General features: G+C 34.8%; 1 protein-coding gene across 2 annotated transcripts in view; it reads left to right on the top strand.

Moving 5' to 3' along the window:
* GLRA3 (glycine receptor alpha 3) overlaps positions 1-21,748 on the top strand; it is a 172,949-nt gene that overhangs the window by 117,669 nt on the left and 33,532 nt on the right. For both annotated transcript variants that reach the window (XM_033215724.1, XM_033215725.1), the window contains exon 6: positions 16,324-16,461. In XM_033215724.1, coding sequence (XP_033071615.1) covers positions 16,324-16,461 — 138 coding nt within the window. The remainder of the gene's footprint in view (positions 1-16,323; positions 16,462-21,748) is intronic.

Below are 21,748 nucleotides of genomic sequence, written 5' to 3'. Positions count from 1 at the left end.
CTCTGCAAGTTAAACATACCCAGTAATTTCATTTGTTTTCTCATGTGAAAAGACTTAGAGTTCCCTCCTTTGCCTATTTCCTTTCTCCTAGACGTCTTTCCATGTATTAAAATTGGCCTAAATCGAGACTGCAGTGTAGCGCTTCCCACTGGTGACAGTGCCAATCATTCTGTTACTATTGCAGTTTCAGATCACACATACATTAGAGATAGCTGCAAAACACTCTTAACTCAGAACACATCTACAGTCAGGTGAGTACTACAACTAAGTTCTATGTCCCCCATTCCATGTTTACTAAATTGGTTCCCTTGGATAAATACAAAGTATTTTACCTTTTTTTTCTAGTTAAAGATCATCTTACTAGGTTTAGTACATAATTCTACTTTGATGATCCATGTCTCTACTGGTTAATCACCCAGAGAATTGAACAATATATCATTACACACTCCCAGAAGGACAGGACTGAAAGTCTTGCAACAGTGCACTAGAGGTATTTGTCTTGATTTATTACTACTGAAAAAATCAACAACTGCTTTTTCAATCAGCTATGAACTACTTAAATTGATATCAATTTCAACATTTTGGAATCCTTGTTTATAAGAAAAACATTAGAATTCATCAGATAGCTTGCTGAGAACACTGTAGTATCCCTTAATATTCTAGCATAGTTGGTAATTAGAGTATAATATGATATAAATGTAGCATGGCTTTTCCTTTATGACCCTAATCTGGCTCCTACTGACCACAGCTTCCTGCTCTACCTGCTCCCAGATGTAATCTTAACTACTCTAGAATTGTATGGATTTGGTGTTAAGCTCCTTTAATTCACAGAATCTACCTGTTAATAAACTTGAAAATATTCTCAACATTAATCTCTTAGCAGCTTTGCAAAATTCTTTATCACCCCTCTGAGATTCCATACAGCATCAGCAATCTCATCTGCAAACATATTCATGCTCTGGAATTTTATTTTCCTTCAGAGAGAAGATATAGATAAAACGTTTATCTTTCTCTTGTCCTCCTCAAGCAGCGTTCCTATTCCCTCCTATTCTTATGGAACCCAGGGATCCCTTTCATGTTTGCATTTTCAACTTCAATATAGATAAAATTAAATGTATCGCCTGAATACATCAAGAAAATATGTATTGTTATATTTGGTTTCAGTGTTCTGTTTGGCTTATCATTTACCGCCTTTACTTCACTTTTGTATACTTTTTCAGATAAGTTGTTAACAAAGATGTTTGATATCAAATGAAATGCTTATTTATTTATTTCAACATTGTGCTTTTGTGGTTATTAACGATGTGGTTACCATAATCCTTATGTCAAATAAAACTGTGCCCTTCTCTCTGCCTAAAATGTGTTTCCTGAAGACACCAGGCCATTTCTGATACTCTTTTCTTAAGTTAGCTCTCTTCTCCCCAGTTGCTTCCTATCCCATTAAATTATAAATTTAGTTCAAAATACATATCACCATCTGAAATGATTATTTTATTTCTGATAACATTTTTATTGCCCACCCCACCACCACCCACTACATGCAAGTTCCATGTAGACGGGAAAATGTCTCTCATTCCTCACTTATTATCACTAGAAATTCTAGCAAAAATTAAGACAGTGATCTCTTTGTTTCTCTTAATGACAGTCAATAATATGGTCATATTTTTTACAATGCAGCTAATATAGCTCACTTGTAGCCATATTTCACCCAAAGATCCATTCAAGAAAACATCAGGTTGGTTATTCAGAATGACTCCTCTCGTCTCTTACATAACTGAAAAGATGATTGAAGGCTAATTCATTGTATTTACCCAGGTTATACTTTCAACTCATGTCATAATACCACAAGGTCTTCCGCACACTGTGCATCCATCATCTATTTCCTCCCCCAAAATGTCACCAGTCTTTTCTTCTTTTAGCTTTTGATTGTGGTAAAATCCATATCTTAGTCTGTATTTTGCTTCTATGACACAACACCACAAGTTAGGTCATTTTTAATGGATACAAATGTATTGGCTCACAGTTCTGGAGGCTGGAAAATCCAAAATAAAGTTACCCGCCTTTATGTTTCAAAATATGAAAGTAACCCATTTCCATCAATGGATGAGTAGAGAAACAAAATATTATATACATACCATGGAATATTATTCAAACTTAAAAAGGAAGAAAATCCTGGCATATACTATAACATAGATAAACTTTGAGAACTTTCTTAAGTGAAATAAGCCAATTACACAAAGACAAATACTGTATGAATCTACTTATATATGAATTTAGAGCAGCTAAAGTCATATAAGCAAAATGTAGAAAGGTGGTTCTCAGTGGAAAGAGGAAGTGGAGAATGGAGAGTTGTTTAATGAATCTAGAGTTTCAGTTTTGCAAGATGAAATAGTTTGGGCGATTGCTGGTACAACATTGTGAAGATACTAAATACGACTGAACTGAATGCTTAAAACGGTGGATGGTACATTTTATGTTTGTATATGGCTCTACTTTGAACATGACAAGACCTCCATCTCTACAAAAAATTTATAAACCCAAAAAAGTAGCTGGGCGTGGTGACACCTGCCTGTAGTCCCAGCTACTTGGGAGGATCACTTTTGCCCAGGAGTTCGATGCTGCAGTGAGCTATGATTGCTTCACTGTACTCCAGCCTGGACAACAGAGTGAGACGTTATCTCTTAAAAAAATATAAATACATCAAAGATAAAAAAAAAACCAAGACCAGTCAAGGCATTACTGCCTTACTATTCTCTATTCAAAACATTACACAACTTTCAGATACTGCTAAAGTGATTTGGCTCACAGTGTCGGTTATGATTTGGGGCCTATTTAGTGAATTGATTGTTTGACAAATTTGAGCAGATCTGAACCTCCAGTATCCTGGGAGGCAGACACAGAATGTTTTCTCACAATGTGAAGTTTATTCCAAAAAGGTAGTCAGGCAAGACCCTCTTATAACCTCTCCTAGAGTGAAATCCAATCAACCACGATGCCTTCCCTCATTAAAATGGGCTCAGGGTCAGGTCATTTTCAGATTTTAATTGAAATTTCTCAGAAAAATTTAAACTTTGTGCATTCAAAGTGTGGTAATTCTGTGAAGTTTTGAGAAATATGAACAAAGTTATTGTTGTGTTTGTCATTTAAGAAGAGCAGTTGGGGTCACAAATTATATATCCACACTTTTCCCAAGAGAGAGGGGGAAACCTTAAGTCTGTGATATATGTTAAAATGTCTTATAAGACAATGGTTATAGGTCAGCTATACCAGAAGTTTTAGAGAAAATGTAATTACTAAGAAGATACATAATTTACTGGACCAATAATTTAAATGAAACCACATGTAACGGCCTGATTTATGATGAGTATTCAAATGAAATGCACAAATTATAAATAAAATGTTTTAGTTAAATACATTTTGACATAGCAGTTGTTCCTTGTCAGGTCAATAAGATGTACTTGAGCAATATTTCTCCTAGCAATAGTCAGCATGTGCCAAGAGTGAGCATTTTCTTCCTTCTGCTTTTTGAATTCCAGCTGCTAATTAAGAACATAAGCATTTGCAAACTGGGTCAAACTAGAAATCTCTCTCTGTCTCCACCCTAACGCTGCCTAACTTTTGAGATAGCCAGACCAAATATGATTCTGGTTTACTTTTAAAATGAAATGTGAATCTACAATTTATTAGTAAATCTTTAAACTCATTTTCAACCTAAGTGTATTCACAGCCCACATTCTCCCTTTGAATAAGTGCTTCTTTTATATATTTACCCACTGTGCAAAGTTTTGTGTAACCTCTTTTCTCGTGTGTAGTCTTTTAAGCTATTTTTAAACCACTAAAGATTTTATGATTTTAAAAAATGATAATGTAATAAATTTGAATGATTTCTTCAAAATTGGTATGTTTGTGCTAGGAAATTTTAATACAAACTAAGAAACAAACCAAAATGAATGCATTATTAGCCTCTACTCACAATCCTCCTTTCTAGCCTTAGCTACTTTGTTTGCCTCATTACCAGTTGCCTTTTACTTTCTCTTCCTTACTTTCTCTCCCTCTCTCTCTGTCATACATATACATTTGTGTTTGTCTCTATGAATACATATGTGTATATATACATATACTATATGAATGACTATAAACCCAAAAGATGTTTCAAACAAAATACAGTAAATTTAAAAGCATTTTTGTACCAAACTCATATTAACATTGCTGGTTTATGTCAGATTTAAGGTTTTTTACCTAATCTCATGGACATAAAATTGTATTTTATTGTATTCACATCTCTTTTAGTTTCAGCTTTTTTTCCTACATACTTAGTAACTATTGCTGTTTCTTCTGTAACTTGCCTATTTAAACCATTAATATAGAATTATCTTTTCATTTTTATAATATTATTATATTATATTAAATTATATTATATTGTATCATATTTGTTACACATGTTATTTTCCATATGTTATTCACATTTTAACTTTACAATACCTTTCACAGTAAAGTTTTAAATATGCATATAATTAAATTTGTTTTTCTTAATAAGTTATGCTTTGTACATGCCAATGTTACAAAATATTATCATGTATTTTAATCCAGAACTTGTATAGCACAAATTATGTTTATATTTTAAATAAAATTAGATTTTATTTTTGCATCACTCCTTTTTCTAGAATTTTTTCTCATCATCTTTTATTAAAATTTTGCCATGTTAATTTAAAGCATCTTTTTTTAATGATATTGATTCTTCCTATCCATTAGCATGATATGTTTTTCCATTTGTTTGTGTTTTCTCTGATTTTTTTAAGGAGTGTTATGTAATTCTCATTGTAGAGATCTTTCTTTCACATGCCTGGTTATTCCTAGGTATTTTATTATTTTATTATTTTGTGCCAATTGTAAATTGAATTGCCTTTCTGATTTGGCTCTCAGTTTGGCTGTTGCTGGTGTGTAGGAATGATAGTGATTTTTGTGCATTGATTTTGTATCCTGAAACTTTGCTGAAGTTGTTTATCAGCTGGAGGAGCTTTCGAGCCAAGACTATGGGGTTTTCTAGATATAAAATCACGTCATCTACAAACAGAGGTAGTTTGACATCCTCTCTTCCTATTTGGATATCCTTTATATCTTTCTCTTGCCTGATCACTCTAGCTAGGACTTTCAATACTATGTTGAATAAAATTGGTGAGAGAGGACATTCTCGTCTTGCGCCAGTTTTCAAGGGGAATGCTTCCAGCTTTTGACTATTCAGTATGTTGGCTGCATGTTTGTCAGAGACAGCTCCTATGACTTTGAGGTATTTTCCTTCAATACCTAGTTTATTGAGAGTTTTTAACATGAAGCAGTGTTGAATTTTATCGAAAGCTTTCTCTGAATCTATTGAGATAATCATTTGGTTTTTGTCTTTTGTTCTATTTACATAATGAATCACATTTATTGATTTGCATATGTTGAACCAACGTTGCATCCTGAGAATGAAGCCTACTTGATCATGGTGTATTAGCTTTTTGATGTGCTGCTGTATTCAGTTTGAAATTATTCTGTTGAGAATATTTGCACCGATGTTCATCAAGGATATTGGCCTGAGGTTTTCTTTTTTGTGTGTGTCCTTGCCAGGATTTGGTATCAAGATGATTCTGGCCTCATATAATAAGTTGGGGAGGAGTCCCTCCTCCTCAATTTTTTGGAATAGCCTCTGTAAAAATGGTACCAGCTCTTCTTTGTACATCTGGTAAAATTCAGAACTACGATTCTGTGAATCCATCAGCTCCCGGGCATTTTTTTTTTTTTTTTTTTTTTTTTTTTTGGTTGGTAGGCTATTTATTACTGATTCAATTTTGGAGGTTGTTATTGGTCTGTTTAGGGAATCAATTTCTTCTTGGCTTAGTCTTGGGAAACTGTACGTGTCCAGAATTTAAGCATCTCTTCTAGGTTTTCTAGTTTGTGTGTGTAAAGGTGTTCATGGTAGTTTCTGACGGTTGTTTTTATTTCTGTGGAGTCAGTAGTAACATTCCCTTCATCATTTCTAATTATATTTATTTGGACTTTCTCTCTTTTCTTCTTTATTAGTCTAGCTAGTGGCCTAGTTTTATTAATGTTTTCAAACAAACAAACAAACAAACTACTGGATTCTTTGATATTTTGAATGGCTTTTTTGTGGCTTGATTTCTATCTGAGCCACTCTGATTTTTGTTATTTCTTGTCTTCTGCTAGCTGTGGGGTTGATTTGTTTTTGCTTCTCTAATTCTTTCCATTGTGAAGTTAAGTTGTTAATTTGAGATCTTTCCACCTTTTTGATGTGAACATTTAGTGCTATCAGTTTCCTCCTTAACGCTGCCTTAGTTGTGTCCCAGAGGTTCTGGTATGTTGTATCTTTTTTCTCAGTATTTTCCAAGAACTTGATTTCTGCCTTAATTTTATCATTTACCCCAAAGTCGTTCACGAGTATGTTGTTTAATTTTCATTTGCACGCTTTTGAGCAATTTTCATAGTGTGGACTTTTGTTTTGATTGCACTGTGGTTCAAAAGTGTGTTTGGTGTGATTTCATTCGTTTTAAATTTGTAATTTGTTGAGGATTGTTTTATGTCCAATTACATGGTCAATTTTAGGGTATGTGCCATGTAGTGAAGAGAAGAATGTATATTCTGCTGGTTTTGGGTGGAAAGTGCTGTAAAGGTCTATCAGATCCTTTTGGTCCAATGTCAAGTTTACATCCTGAATATGTTTTTTACTTTTCTGACTTGATGATCTGACTAATACTCTCAGTGTAGTGCTGGAGTCTCACACTATTATTGTATGAGAGTCTATTTCTCTTTGTGAGTCTCTAAGAACTTGCTTTATGAATCTCGGTGCCCCTGTGGTAGTTGCATATATATTTAGGATAGCTAGGTCTTCTTGTTGAATTGAACTCTTTACCTTCTTTGTCATTTTTTATCTTTTTTGGTTTTAAATCTGTTTGGTCTAAAACTAGGATTGCAATCCTCACTTTTTCTGTTTTCCATTTGCTTGGTAGATTTTCCTCCATCTCTTTACTTTGAGCAATGAGTGTCATTACGTGTGAGATTGGTCTCTTGAAGACAGTATACTATTAGGTATTTTTTTTAAATCCAGCTTGCCACTCTGTGCCTTTTAAGCGGGGCATTTAGCCCATTTACATTCAAGGTTAGCCCGAAGCAATTTACAGATTCAATGCTATTTCTATAAAATTACCAATGACGTTCTTCACAGAACCAGAAAAAAAAAATTTTTAAACGCATGTGGAACCGAAGGAGAGCCTGAATAGCCAAGGCAATCCTAAGCAAAATATAGAGACATCATGCTACCTGAATTTAAACTATACTACAAGACTAGAGTAACCAAAAGAGAAGGGTGCTGGTACAAAAACAGACATACAGACGAACTGAACAGAATAGAGAGCCCAGAAAGAAGACAAAACATCTACGACCATCTGATCTTTGAAAAAGTTGACAAAAACAATCAATGGGGAAGAGATTCCCTATTCAATAAATGGTACTGGGATAACTGGCTAGTCATATGCAAAAGATTGAAGCTGGACTCCTTCCTTACACCGTATACAAAAATCAACTCAAGATGTATTAAATATTTAAAGGTAAAACCCAATTCTGTAAAAACCCTAGAAGATAACTTAAGAAATGCCATCGCGGACATAGCGATGGACAAAGATCTCATGATAAAGACACCAAAAGCAGTTGCAACAAAAGCGAAAATCAACAACGGGGAACTAATTATATTGAAGAGTTTCTGCACAGTAAAAGAGACTATCAACAGAGTAAACAGACAACCCACAGAATGGGAGAAAATATTTGCAAACTGTGCATCTGACAAAGGCCTAAAATCCAACATCTATAAGGAATTTTAACAAATTTACAATAAGAGAACATACAACCCCATTAAGAAGTGGGCAAAGGACACAAACAGACACTTTTCAAAAGAAGACAAGTGGCCAGCACATTTTTTCGTATGAAAAAAAGTTCAACATCACTGACCATTAGAGAAATGCAAGTCAAAACTACAATGAGATATGATCTTACACTAGTCAAAATGGCTATTACTAAAAAGTCAAGAAATGACAGATGCTGGTGAGGTTGCAGAGATAAGGGAACATTTACTCACAGTTAGTGGGAGTGTAAATAAGTTCAACCATTGTGGAAAGCAATATGGCCATTCCTCAAGGAACTAAAGGCAGAACTACCATTCAACCTGGATATTACTGGATATATACTATTACTGGATATATACTCAGAAGAATATAAATCATTGTACCATAGAGATACATGCACACGAATGTTCATAGCAGCCCTATTCACAATAGCAAACACTTGAAATCAACCTAAATGCCTATCCATGACAGGTTGGATAAAAGGATAAAGAAAATGTGGTACATATACAACAAGGAATACTATGCAGTCATAAAAAGAACAAGATCATGTATTTTGTGGGAACACCGATGGAGCTGGAGGCTATTATCCTTAGCAAACTAATGCAGGAAGAAAAAAACAAATACCTCATGTTCTCACTTATAAGTGGGAACCAAATGATAAGACCTTATGAACACAAGGAAGGGAACAACAGACAGTGTCATCTACTTGAAGTGGGAGGAGGAGAAGGGAGAGGAGCAGAAAAAACAACTATTGGATACTGGACTTAATACCTAGGTGATGAAATAATATGTACAGCAAAGCCCTGTGACATGTGTTTATGTAGGTAACAAACTTTCAAAGGTACCCTCAAACCTAAAATTTAAAACTGAATAAATAAATACAATAATAAAAAATAAAAACTACAAAACAAAAAGTGTCATTTTTACCTTAAATTTCCACACATAGATCTGATTTTGGACTCTATTTCAAATGATTTATCTACATTGTGCATTTCTGAGGTTATTTAAATACATTATTGTGAAAATGTTACTCTCTCAGAATTAAGCCATAATTTCAATGCAGTGTAAATGAAAATCCTAACATGATTTTCAATTGGATATTAATCTGAAATATGAAAGTCTATACATGGCAACGGTAGTTTTGAAAATAATAAAGAAGTAGGCCCTTCTAACAGAGAACAAAATATACAAATAAAGTTATGGTGTTTAAATAATTTCTAAGCCAATGTGTACACATTATGTTTTTTCTCACTTATAAATGGGAACATGCAGTATTTGTCTTTTTTGTCTGACTTGTTTTATTTAAGATAATGGCCTCCAGTTACATCTATATTGATGCAAAAGGTATAGTTTCATTCTTTTTATGGCTGAATAGTATTCCATTGTATATATGTTCCACATTTTCTTTATCTAGTCATCCATTGATGGAGATCAATGGTTTGAAATCTGTTTTGTCTGAAACTAGGATTGCAACTCCTCCTTTTTTCTGCCTTCCATTTGCTTGGTAAATTTTTCTCCCTCCCTTTATTTTGAGCCTGTGAGTGTTATCATTTGTGAGATAGGTCTCTTGAAGACAGCATACCATTAGGTCTTGCTTTTTTTTTTTTTAATGCAACTTACAACTCTATGCCTTTTAAGTGGGACATTTAGCCTGTTTACATTCAAGGTTAGCCTAGAGCATTTTTTATATTCATAAATAATCCACATCTTTGCTACTGTGAATAGTGCTGAAGAACATATGGACAGAGTGTAGAATGATAGACAGTGGAAACTCAGAAGGCTGACAGGGTGGGAAGAGGGGGAGGCTGAGAAGTTACTTAATGGATATAATATACATTATTTGGGTAACAGATACTCTAAAAGCACTGATTTCAATGCTAAGCAATCTATGCATGTAACAAAATTACACTTGTACTCGATACATTTACGTAAAATAAAAAGAAGTCAGGCTTCAGAGGCCTTTTCTGCATCTCTCAAGATTACATCTACATCTTACTTTGCTGCTACACAGATATTCACATTGCTATGGTCCATTTGATATTCCACTATCTTACTGTGATACTTGCAAATAGTACAATTATTAAATGTGTATACATACTTAGATTTCTAAATTTTATCTTTGGTTCCTTTGATCAGTCTTCCTATTTCTATAATAGGACCAAATGCTTCTTATTGTTTTATTTTATAGTGCATTTTATTTAGACAGATTTGTAAAGCTATACTTAAGTATATTATAAAACCAAAGGGTTGGAAAAGCCTTAGTTAGAGTTCATCTACTTTAACTAAACCAGTTAGTTTTAACTAAAACATTGAATGTCTCTTATAACATTCCTGAAAAATGATTTCCCAGCCTCTGCTTTTGGGAAACTTATCACCTTAAAATACTATGATCAGACAATTCCATTAGATACTCTTATTTCTATTTAACTGAAATGTACCTCTTTGGATTTCTATTTTGATTATTACTTTCCTGTCATCACTTTTCTCTTCCAAAGCATTCTCCAAGGTTCTTTATAGCTCTTCCTCTTCATTTACATATTATCTCTCTGATGTTTTCAAATAATCAATAATTTTAATTAGTATATGTAGATAGTGGTTTTTAACTTATATCTTTAATCCTAAACTCATTTCCAATATCTAGTTCCACGATTTCAACTACCTTCAACATATAAGTCAATGTTGTGACTTCTTAGGCTCAACACCTGCATCCTCTTCTACCATCTCAAATTCAAGGCAACCCAAAATAAAGTAACACACACACACACACACACACTTCCTCCTTCCCCTTTATATCTTCTCTATTTCTAATTCAAATATTCAAGCACCTGCTATATGCTGGCCATGTACTATTTTAGGTAATAGAAAATATGCCACTGACTAAAAGAGAATAAATTTCTTTTTCTATAAAGAGTAAATTCTAGGAGACAAAGTGGGAAAACAAAATAAAAACCCTGATGAATATATATAATGTCAAAACCTGATGAATATATATATATATATACATATATATATATAAATATAATGTTAGGTAAGGATAAGTACTATGGAAAAAATAAACAGAAAATAGGTAAGGTAGAGTAACTGGAGGAAAGGTGTTTTATTAGATGGTCAAAGAAAGCTACTCTAATGTCATGAGGTTTGAAATACAAGCAAATATTGTTGCATAGCTACTTGTCAGTGACTTAGACTGAAAACTTTGAAATTTTCCTTTAAACACATAGTTAATTATGTGCCAATTTTGGTTAAATTATCTACTGAAATGTTACCTCTGACTTGTAATCCTTGTGGACCATTGCAGAAGAATGAGAGAGTTTTCATTTTTTGGTTTTGCTTTGTTTTGCCTTCTTATGAAAGCAAAAAACTTTAAGTCTCTTAAAGATTAATTGCAATGTGGAATTGAAAACCATATCAATGAACTCTTCCTACTCTTTTAAGTTAAAACGAACTTGTCTATCTTGCACTTTGAATGGGTCTTTCATGTATGCTTTTTAAACATGTTTTTGTCATTTCAAAAATATCAGATTGATGAGTTATTTAAATCTTCCAAACAGCTGACACACTTCATTGTACACATCAAAATATCACATTTGTTGATGTCACCATCAAGCCCATCAAAAATCTTTAAGTATTGGAAAGCTATCAAGCTCATGGTGTAACAACAATTTCTCCAAAATTCCAACTTTGACTTGAAAGTTCAAAATTTATCATTGACAGCAAATACTGTCTGTTGTTTCCCTTAACATGACACGTTCAGATAAGTTCACTTCCTCCATCTTTGAGAAAATGGTCTGCCAAATACCTAGGCACAGTAACCACAGTTTCCACCCACTTTTTTTCACATAAAAAATAGTATTTCACAAAAAACCCAAGCTAGTCCCAGCTTGGAACTCAAAGACACCAGTGATTCTCCTTGAAAGAATCATATTACAGCTTGCAGCTGAGTATTTTGTGCAGACTTCCCATTTTGACATACAGAATATTAAAAGGTACTTACATAGGGTCCAAATTTAATAAAATTAATCATTGTTAGTGCTTCATCAAAGATCAAGAACATTCTGAATTAAAAGTGGCATTGTTTTCACTATAAGATATTTACTGTTTCATAAGGGATCAAAGACATTCATAAAAATGGGATTATTTTTACTGCAAGATGTGGCAGTAAAAATACAGTAACTCCTAGCACAGTTTGGTGCCAGCCCCTTTATTTGTGCAAAAGCACTAGAAGTTTTACCCACCATTGTTTTTTCAACATCAGGGCAAATGTTGACACAATGAAAAAAGCAAATGATTGTGAAAGCAGTTTTGACCTTGTGAATTCCATGAAAGAATCCTGCTAGAGTAATGCTACTCAGTTACAATTTTTGTGGTTCGCCACTTGCTCAAAAGATTCCAGTGATCAAACTTTTAAACTGGAAATTTAAACTTAACATCATCTTACATTATTTGTCACTTTATATGCTTCTTCATGCAAACTGGCTCTAGACAAATGAAGCGGTTCCCATTGCTATTATAAACCTTGGGAGTTCGCAGTTTCTTTCAAATGATTTTGCTGCTTCTTGAGCCTGAAGTGCCTCACCTTTTGCATACTTTATATGCAGGCCCTGCCTTGTTTTCAAGATCCAGCTCAAATGGGGCCTAGGTAGATATCACAGAACCCTGTGCTAAAAGGAAACAGCACTTTCTGCGTCTCCCATGCCACTTACTCTTTACTCGGCAATAATATATCACATTGCCTGAAGCCTAGCAGGACATCTTCCATACAGTTGGTACTCAGTGAATAACTCTTTGATAAAACCAGCGTTTGGTTGCACTAAGCCATTTGTTTATGTGTTTTATGGTAGCTAACATACGAGGTTGTTGACTGAAGTTAGGGTTAATGTCTGCTCCCTGAATAAATTAGTATTCATTGGGAAACTTACTGTGGTATAAGGTAATTCAGCTCACAATCTTGATCTCATTAACCAGTCTGTTCTCTTTAACATTCTCAGACTTGTATAAAGATCTACCAACCAACAGCATAAGGATCTTAAAACATTTTGAATTGTGTGAAAAAGTATTGATTTTTAAAAATTATGTCTGAGAGTTTGTTGAGACAATATTACCACTTAGTTGTTATCATTAATAACCAGTAAGTTGCTCAAATAAAGGAATTGCCCCAACCATTGTCTCTTACTATCTTCCTTCTGGTTTCAAACTTAAGTACTTTTTGAATCATAATGAAGTGATATAGTATGAATATGAAATACACATACCTAAACTAATGTGGATGACTGTTTGAAACAAAAGCAAGCTACATATACTGTCTATAAATTGTATTAGCAACTAAATAAAGCTTGTCTTTGAAGGAATTTCATAAAGCTAGTTTCATTTCACAGAACACCTTGAGAAAATTTTAGAATATAAAAACAAAATGAAATTTCAGGTCATTTTTCCATTCATCTGTCTAAATTGGGACACAATCTCACATATTTTGTCTTCAGTGATTATAGGTGTGGAAGAATGAGAAACATGTCTTATCTAGCAGGAGGTAGAATTGGTGCCTATTTTAGTATCCTTAAATCTTTGAGAAATGTGCATCCACTTTCTCAGTAAAATGGTATTTATAATGGACATATTAAAGGACTTATGAATGAAAGTGAAAGCTTTCTATTATTACTAATCAAATCATTATTAATTTCAGGGGTCAATGAAATAAATGTATTCTAGTATAAGCAAGTATTAAGTCCCTACCATGTTAAATCCATCAGCCTACGGGACAGTCCTTCAGGTTCTCACATCTGTTCTGGAGTCAAAATTCAGATGTAGATGCATGCTTCCTTCAATCTCAGTGACTTCTCAAACTCTACCAAATAGTGCTTGCTTCATAATGAGCCATCACGCTGATGATATTTCTGCTGAAAACTTCAGCAGCAGAATCCCATACAGTCCAAAGAGATCTGGTCAGTGACGCTCTTGCTACTACCATCTCCACTGCCTGTGGAGTGGATGCTGTGAGGTATACCTAAGGGTCAAGCGTGGTAGGGCATCTGGCTCCAGTCACTACCACCACAGCTGGATCAGATTTCACTGTGTCTGGGAGAGTTTTCCCAGGTATTGGGGAGGGTGGAGGGTGATCAGTTCCTTTCCCTACTCAGTGTTCTATTCAGCCTAACCTACTCCATGCCAACTGTTTCCAGTCACTCACATAGCCTCTTCCCTACAATACAAGCTTGTTTCCAGGAGAATTTGTTTGGGACCATTTCCCTTCTGCGCTGCTTCACAGACCTGGAGCTTCTGCCTTTTCTTTTTTTTGAGACAGGGTCTTACTCTGTTGCCCAGGTTGGAGTGCAATGGTCGATCTCAGCTCACTGCAACCTCCGCCCCCCAGGTTCAAATTATTCTCCTGCCTCAGCCTCCCAAGTAGCTGGGATTAAAGGTGCCCACCACCAAGTCTGGCTAATTTTTGTGTTTTTTAGTAGAGATGGGCTTTCACCACATTGGCCAGGCTGGTCTCAAACTCCTGACTTCAGGTGATTGGCCCGCCTCGGCCTTCCAAAGTGCTGGGATTACAGACATGAGCCACTGCACCCAACTACTTTTAACATGTCGACCATTTGACTTGGTTCAGAGGCCACACCATGCCTCCTCTCTCTTTCTACCTCGGTGGTAGTTGTGCATCAAGAAACTCATTGATCAAAGTAACAACAGTTCTGCCCCACAGGTCCCATTCACTTTTGACTCATTTTCTGCAGTAGTCTTTAAACATACATTTCAACAGCTTCTCACTCAGAGGGAAGGAAAAGATAAAATTCTGCAGTTCTTAGGTACCTCCCATATAGAAATAGGAAATTTTAGTTTACTAAAGGCTGCTGACCTATTACAAAATCCATTAATCAATTCTGTCCTGAATTCACTGATATTATATGCAAGAGTTTCCACCTCCACAAACTGTCCCATGTTTAATGATTAAATCAAGGAGGTATTATGTGGTAGTACTTTCCCCCCACAGATGTTACAGTTGAAGTCATTTTCTTTGTGTGTCTGTTTTTCCCCCCAAGTTGTTATTTATTTTCATGAGGGGAGAAAAGAGAATCCTTTATGATAATGAAAATATATTTTTTAAAAAATACAATAGCTGCCAGCAATATGCAGGTGTAGATGTTCCAAAGAGCAAAGAAAATACATGCATTCTATAATAAACTTTTATTTGCCTGTTCAAGAAATTCTAAAGAAAATACTCCAATTCTATTCAACATTATGGCTTAAGGAGTTGAAATTTTTCCACGACAAAAATATAATTTGTCTGGCCCAAGCCTTGACTATTTATAAATAGTATACCATGGCATGTCCCTTCAAGTTTTGACATGTCATGGTATACTTTTAATGAGTCCACTTTGTTTTCTTTATTTATAAAGGATGGAAATTTTTAAAGTCCATATATATCAATAATGAATGCTCCCCTCTCTTTGAATTAAATGCTTAATTCAAATTAATGTAAGAAATTGGTGAATCATTAAATGATGAAATGTGTATCAAAATCTTCACGAAAACATAAATTTCCACTTCCTCTCCACTTTCGTAGATATTTTCTAATTGGGTTTAAGTGCACAGAAATAAATGCTATCTACATGCAACTCTGGAGAGATTCAAAACACAACAGAAGTAAAATTAACATGCCTAAATCCTTGAGCAATCTGTATATAATTAAGAGATTTCTGACATTTATTCTTACACTAAGTTTAAGTCATTTTTCTGGCTGCGCACGGTGGCTGATGCCTGTAATCCCAGCACTTTGGGAGGCCAAGGCAGGCAGATCATGAGATCAGAAGTTTGAGAGCAGCCTGGCCAATATAGTAAAACCCTGTCTCTATGAAAAATATAAAAATTAGCAGGGTGTGGTGGCATGTGCCTGTAGTCCCAGCTACTCGGGGAGACTGAGGCAGAAGAATCACTTGAACCCAGGAGGCAGAGGCTGCAGTGAGCAGAGATCACGCCACTGCACTCCAGCCTGGGTGACAGAGCGAGACCCCGTCTCATTAAAAAAAAAAAAAAAAAAAAAGCCATTTTCTAACAAGTGACAATTTCAGTTTTTGTTGAGAAAGTCCTGAATAATTTGAAAGTAAGGAGAAACCAGACAGAATGAAATCAAAATGAAAATTACCAAATTAATCCAGTAGCTACCCATCCCAAGGAAAGAATGTATATGCATGTCCCTTCGAGTTTCTTTAATAAGCCCACTTTGTTTTCTCATATTATTTGGTGGGAGTTCCACATGAATAGATTCCACAGACATTTATGAAATGGAATTGGGCAATTAATAGCTCCATCCATAGAGTTACTATAAGATGACACTGTTTGGTCTTCTCATCCTATGTGACTATAAAGTAATTTGTATTTCTTTTCTTTGAATGCCCTTTTTAGACTATTCATAGTTTTATTATGTTTTGCCTAGTTGGGTACACAATGAATGATCTCATTTTTGAATGGCAAGATGAGGCACCTGTACAAGTGGCAGAAGGACTCACTTTGCCCCAGTTTCTGTTGAAAGAAGAAAAAGACTTACGATACTGCACTAAACATTACAATACAGGTAGGGGTTGAGTAGTGTTCTTTACACTGACTACTTGTGGTTTTATGATATCCAGATGTTTCTTCATTATAATGCTAAGTCATTTAACTCTTCTTAGATCATTGTTTTGCATAGGCATATAGCAGAAAATGGATGCATTTGAAACATCAATACTTTGATTAATTACATATTGTTAAATAATTGGTCTGTATGAGACCAAAGTAATGCTTGGTGTTCAATTATCTTTAAATAATTTTCAATGAAAAGCTCATGATTACATAGTAATAATGTTTCCAAAACTATTCCTTTAATTTCTGTGAGGAATAAAATGTGTTTTTGACCTTTCTTGGGCAGTAAACACTATTTCTGCTTAAAAAAAAAAAAAAGAAAAGAAAAACTTTGTTTGCCTAACTTCTCCCTTTGTCATATTTTCATGCATTTCACTGTTATTTTTACCTAAGCACCTACTATTCACACTAAGACAGTTGAGATAAATATCAGATATAGTTATCAACACTAAGAATTTAGAGACTTAATGTGGTATCTGCACATCGGCAAATTCTCTTCAGTTGCTTTAACTAACATGGGCTATTTCCATAAGAAATATTCTAACTATACAGTTAGAATGTATGCATGCAGTTAGAAAGTAATGGAATTCTCTGAATTCCATTAAATGGCCCATGATTGAGGCATCACTCCATTGTGGTGACTACATGACCTCACACTAGCATCAGCTGCTGTTCTTACCATTTCATTACAGTAACTATGATTCATCGTGGACTCAGCATTTTTCAGAACTGTGCTCTGACCTTTCACTATACAAAGTCCCTACTCTCTCTTATCTCCTTAGCAAATTCACAATATCTGATCAAAAAGTCATTACTGTTTTCCTTTTCACTCAGAGATGAAGCTGGTATCTAACTTATTAGGGAGTTCAAGTTTAACATGTCCACACAAAGATAAAGAGCAGGCAAGTCAATAGCACCGTACTTGCTCAGTTCCCTTAGACATATGTTAAAACTCCCCTAGAGTTGACTTACGGAGGTATATTAGTTTCCTCCGGCTGCCCTAACAACCTGTCACAAACAGTGACTTAACAGAAATGTGTTCTCTCACAGTTCTGGAGGCTAGGAATCCAAAATTCAAGGTGTCAGCAGGGCCATGCTTTCCCTCAAAGCTTTAGGGGAGAGTTTTTCCCTGTCTCTTCCTGACTACCTATTCTGGAAAACCTTGTTTCTCAGCTTGCAGATGCATCATTTCAGTCTCTGCCTCCAGAGTCACATGGGATTCCCCCATGTGTCTATGTTTCTGTGTCCAAATTTCCCTCTTTCTATAAGGACATCAGTCATGTTGGATTTGGGACCCCCTCTTATCCAAGACAATTTCATTTTAATTTGATTGTATCTGCAAATACTTTATTTTCAAGTCAGTTCACATTCACAGATTCTGGGTGGACATGAATCTTAGGGAGATACCATGTAACTCAGAACAAGAGGTGAAGTTGTAAGCCTCAATTAGGGATGAAGTTTTATGACAGAGGGACTGGAGACACTTCCCTAGTGTAAATAAGTTTGCATACTCCCTTGAGTTATCAAATGAGCTATTACAGCTTAAAAGAAAATAACTTACATTTATGAATGCCTACTGTAAGCAAGGAATGGGACATCTTAGGAGATATCGTAGAGACCTTACAACTTTACATTCTAGAAGCATTGTACTGTCCAGAAACAGAATAACGTGCCCAAATTACGTAGAGAATGAAAGCACCTCATAGAGTCCTCATTCAAGTATGTGGTTAATTTGCTTCGGATTCCAGACTCCATTTCATATTTGCTTTTACAATGCACAAGAATCTTCTTTTGTTTTCCAATAATAGGCCTAGATTCCACATATGCCTTTTATGTTACTTGTGAAAATACAACAAACAACAATATTAGGTTACCTAAGACCAAATTTATAAAATGCCCTTTCCTCCCATAAAATGAAATACACTTAAGTTAAAAATGTTTTCATATACAAATTAATTGCGCAAAATTAGAGGATTTATTCAGTTGTATTTTCACTATGCCAAAGTATTTATTAGTTATATGCTACAGCATCCTATTATCTGTCTCCTGCTAATAATTTCTCCAAAATCTTTTATCTCTCTTCCCTTTGCTCCGTAGTACCCTGCCACAATGACTTGCTTGCTTATATATTCCAAACTCATCTCTGTCTGTCTCAGGGCCTTTGCTCTTGCTCTTCCTTCTGCATGTAAAGTTCTTCCCAAAATTGTTCCAGGTCTAATACTCCCAATTCCTTCAGGGTTATTCAAATGCCAACTCTTGAAACATCCATATATCACAATAAGTGTTAAACGCCCAAATTCTGCTTTCACCATCTGAAACTATATCATTCAATTTTATGTTTACTTATTTATTGCATATTTCTTTCACTGTCTTAAGTTTGTATTATATTGATTCTGTTGATCACTATATTTCTGGGGTCTGCTGCCATGCATAAGTAATGGATTTTTTTGTCCAACTTGTTCTTTTATCTCTTCAGATCCACATACACTGAGTTTATTTATTTATATACAAGCAATGGTGCATATTTGTGTTCATGTGTGTAGCCCTTTATTTTCTTTCCCAGCAATATTGTAAAAACATTTTTTAATTTTTATAGATACATAATAGCTGTACATGTTTTTGGAGGTACATGTGATATTTTAATACAAACATGAAATCTGTAATGATCAAATCTGGGTAACTGGAATATCTATCACCTCATATATTCATCAATTATTTGTGTTGGGAACATTCCAAATCTTTTCTTCTTTCTATTTTGAAATGTACGATAAATTATTGTTAACTGTAGTTATCCTCATTATGCTATTGAACACTAGAACTTATTCATTCTAAGTGTATTTTTAAACCCACTCACCAACCTCTTCACCTGCCTTCTTCTCAGCCTCTCAAAACCACTATTCTCTTTACTACAACCATGAAGTCAATTATTTTAGCTCCCACATATGCATGAGAACATGGGATATTGTCTTTCTATGCCTGGCTTATCATCTAGTTCTATCCATGTTGTTGCAAATGATAGAATGCCATTCTTTTTTGTTTGAATAATATTTCATTGTGTATATATACTACATTTTCTTCATCCATTCTTCCACTGAGGGACATTTGGGTTGGTTCCCTATCTTAGCTATTGTGAATAGGGCTTCAACAAACATGCAATGAACAGATATCTCTTCAATATACTGATTTTCTTTCTTTTGGATATATTCCCAGTATTGCATATGGTACCTTTAGTTTTACTTTTTAAAGGAACTCCTATACTCTTTTATCTGGTAGCTGGACTAATCTATATTCCCACCAATGCTGTACAAGTACTCCCCTTTCTCCGCTTCCTCGTCAACATTTGTTGTTTTCTGTCTTTTTGATACTTTTTGATAGTAGTTATTTTATTGGAGTGAGAGAACATCTTATTGTTGTTGTTGTTGTTGTTGTTTTCGTGAGGGAGTCTCCCTCTGTCGCCCCAGGCTAGAGTGCAGTGGCGCCATCTCGGCTCACTGCAAGCTCCGCCTCTCGAGTTCACGCCATTCTCCTGCCTCAGTCTCCCAAGTAGCTGGGACTACAGGCGCCCGTCACCACGCCTGGCTAATTTTTTTTGTATTTTTAGTAGAGACAGGGTTTCACCGTGTTAGCCAGGATAGTCTCCATCTCCTGACCTCGTGATCCGCTCGCCTCGGCCTCCCAAAGTGCTGGGATTGTACTTATTGTAGTTTTGATTTGCATTTTTCTGATGATTAGTGATTCTGAACTTTGAAAAACACTCTTTTTAAATAAAAACACAATGGAGCTTATTTTTTTCCTTGAGAATCACCCGAAATTTAGAAAACTTATACAAAAGTATCTGAATGGTTAGTATTTGTTACTAATTATGCTACGAGATTACTTAGTGAGTTATTTAACTGATATTATAAATGTATTTCAGTTATTCTTGTTTTATTCCATTTCATTATTTTTCATAGAAAAATTTAAATCTTTATATTTAATAGCACTTTAAAATCTAAAGTATTTTCATATGTTTCAGGAATCTTTAGGCATTTTGTATATATTTGACAAATTGATAAAAGGATCATGTATGGTTTGCACATATGTTTCTGATTACTATTCGCCTAAGAGTGGAACCTACGTTTCCCAGACTTTATGAACTTTTGTTGAGACTTAAGCTCTGGAAACACATGCATGGGTTCATCCAGATATAGTGCCCTTGCCTCACCTGTGCAATCACGCATGGCCCAAGTCCCTTGCACTGAGTCCTACCTAGCAATAGGACAGCAATTGCTCTTTAACATCTTTCTTTCATGATAACTAACAGAATGTTACTTAAAGAGCAGAATAACCTTCTGACCTCATCCTTCCTAAAATAATTCGAATAAAAACAATTAAACCAAGAACTTGGTGATTTAGAAGAACAATTTTTATAAAGGAGAGATAACATAGAGTAGTATAAATCAGTATCAATAGAGTAGGGAGTAGAACAGGACACAAACAAAAAATATCAACTTAATGTTTATTAAACCATCATTTACTCCTCCATGTATTGCTCACCAAAATAGAGGTAAATAATAGAGACACAAAAGCATACGTATCTACTACAAATGGATCCCACTTGTTTTTAGTAAGTGTGCTTTTATTTTCAAAAGTATTAATGGGAAAAAACATATATTTTCCTACTTGTTTGCTTTATTATTCAAGGAATCATTCGTATTCAATTGTATTTATCCTCTAGCACTTACTTTAAAGAAAATGGAAAGGCTTCCGGAACAAATAGCACCTGGCTTTAAAGAAGCACTCAGAGCATCAGAAACAGTCAATGAGTAAAGAAGATCGTTACATAATAAGTATCTGTTTCTCCTGTCTGCCTCAGAAGCAATTGTCGTAATCAAGTGAAATAATAAATATTTGGATATTTTGACAAGTGTAAAGCACTTTTCAAGTCGGAAGTAATAAAGTTTACTACTATTTCCTACAAGAGTACACTCTCTTACTACATTGCTTCTTGATGCTAACAGTGAAAAATATTTTTTCAGGAATCAATATGAGTCTCTTTTCATTATCATGGAAAGTTTTATGACAGAAGCCTTATCAAAATTAAATTGTGAGGCCAGGATCAGTGGCTCACACATGTAATCCCAATACTTCGGGAGGCTGAAGTGGGCAGATTACCTGAGGTCAGGAATTCAACACCAGCCTGACCAACATGGTGAAACCACACCTCTACAAAAAAAAACAAAAAAAAACAAAAAAAAATT

This window comes from Trachypithecus francoisi, unplaced genomic scaffold (genome assembly GCF_009764315.1).
Source record: "Trachypithecus francoisi isolate TF-2019V2 unplaced genomic scaffold, Tfra_2.0 Lachesis_group1, whole genome shotgun sequence".
NCBI classification, from domain to species: Eukaryota; Metazoa; Chordata; class Mammalia; order Primates; family Cercopithecidae; genus Trachypithecus; species Trachypithecus francoisi.
This window is presented reverse-complemented; position numbering and strand designations above follow the sequence as displayed.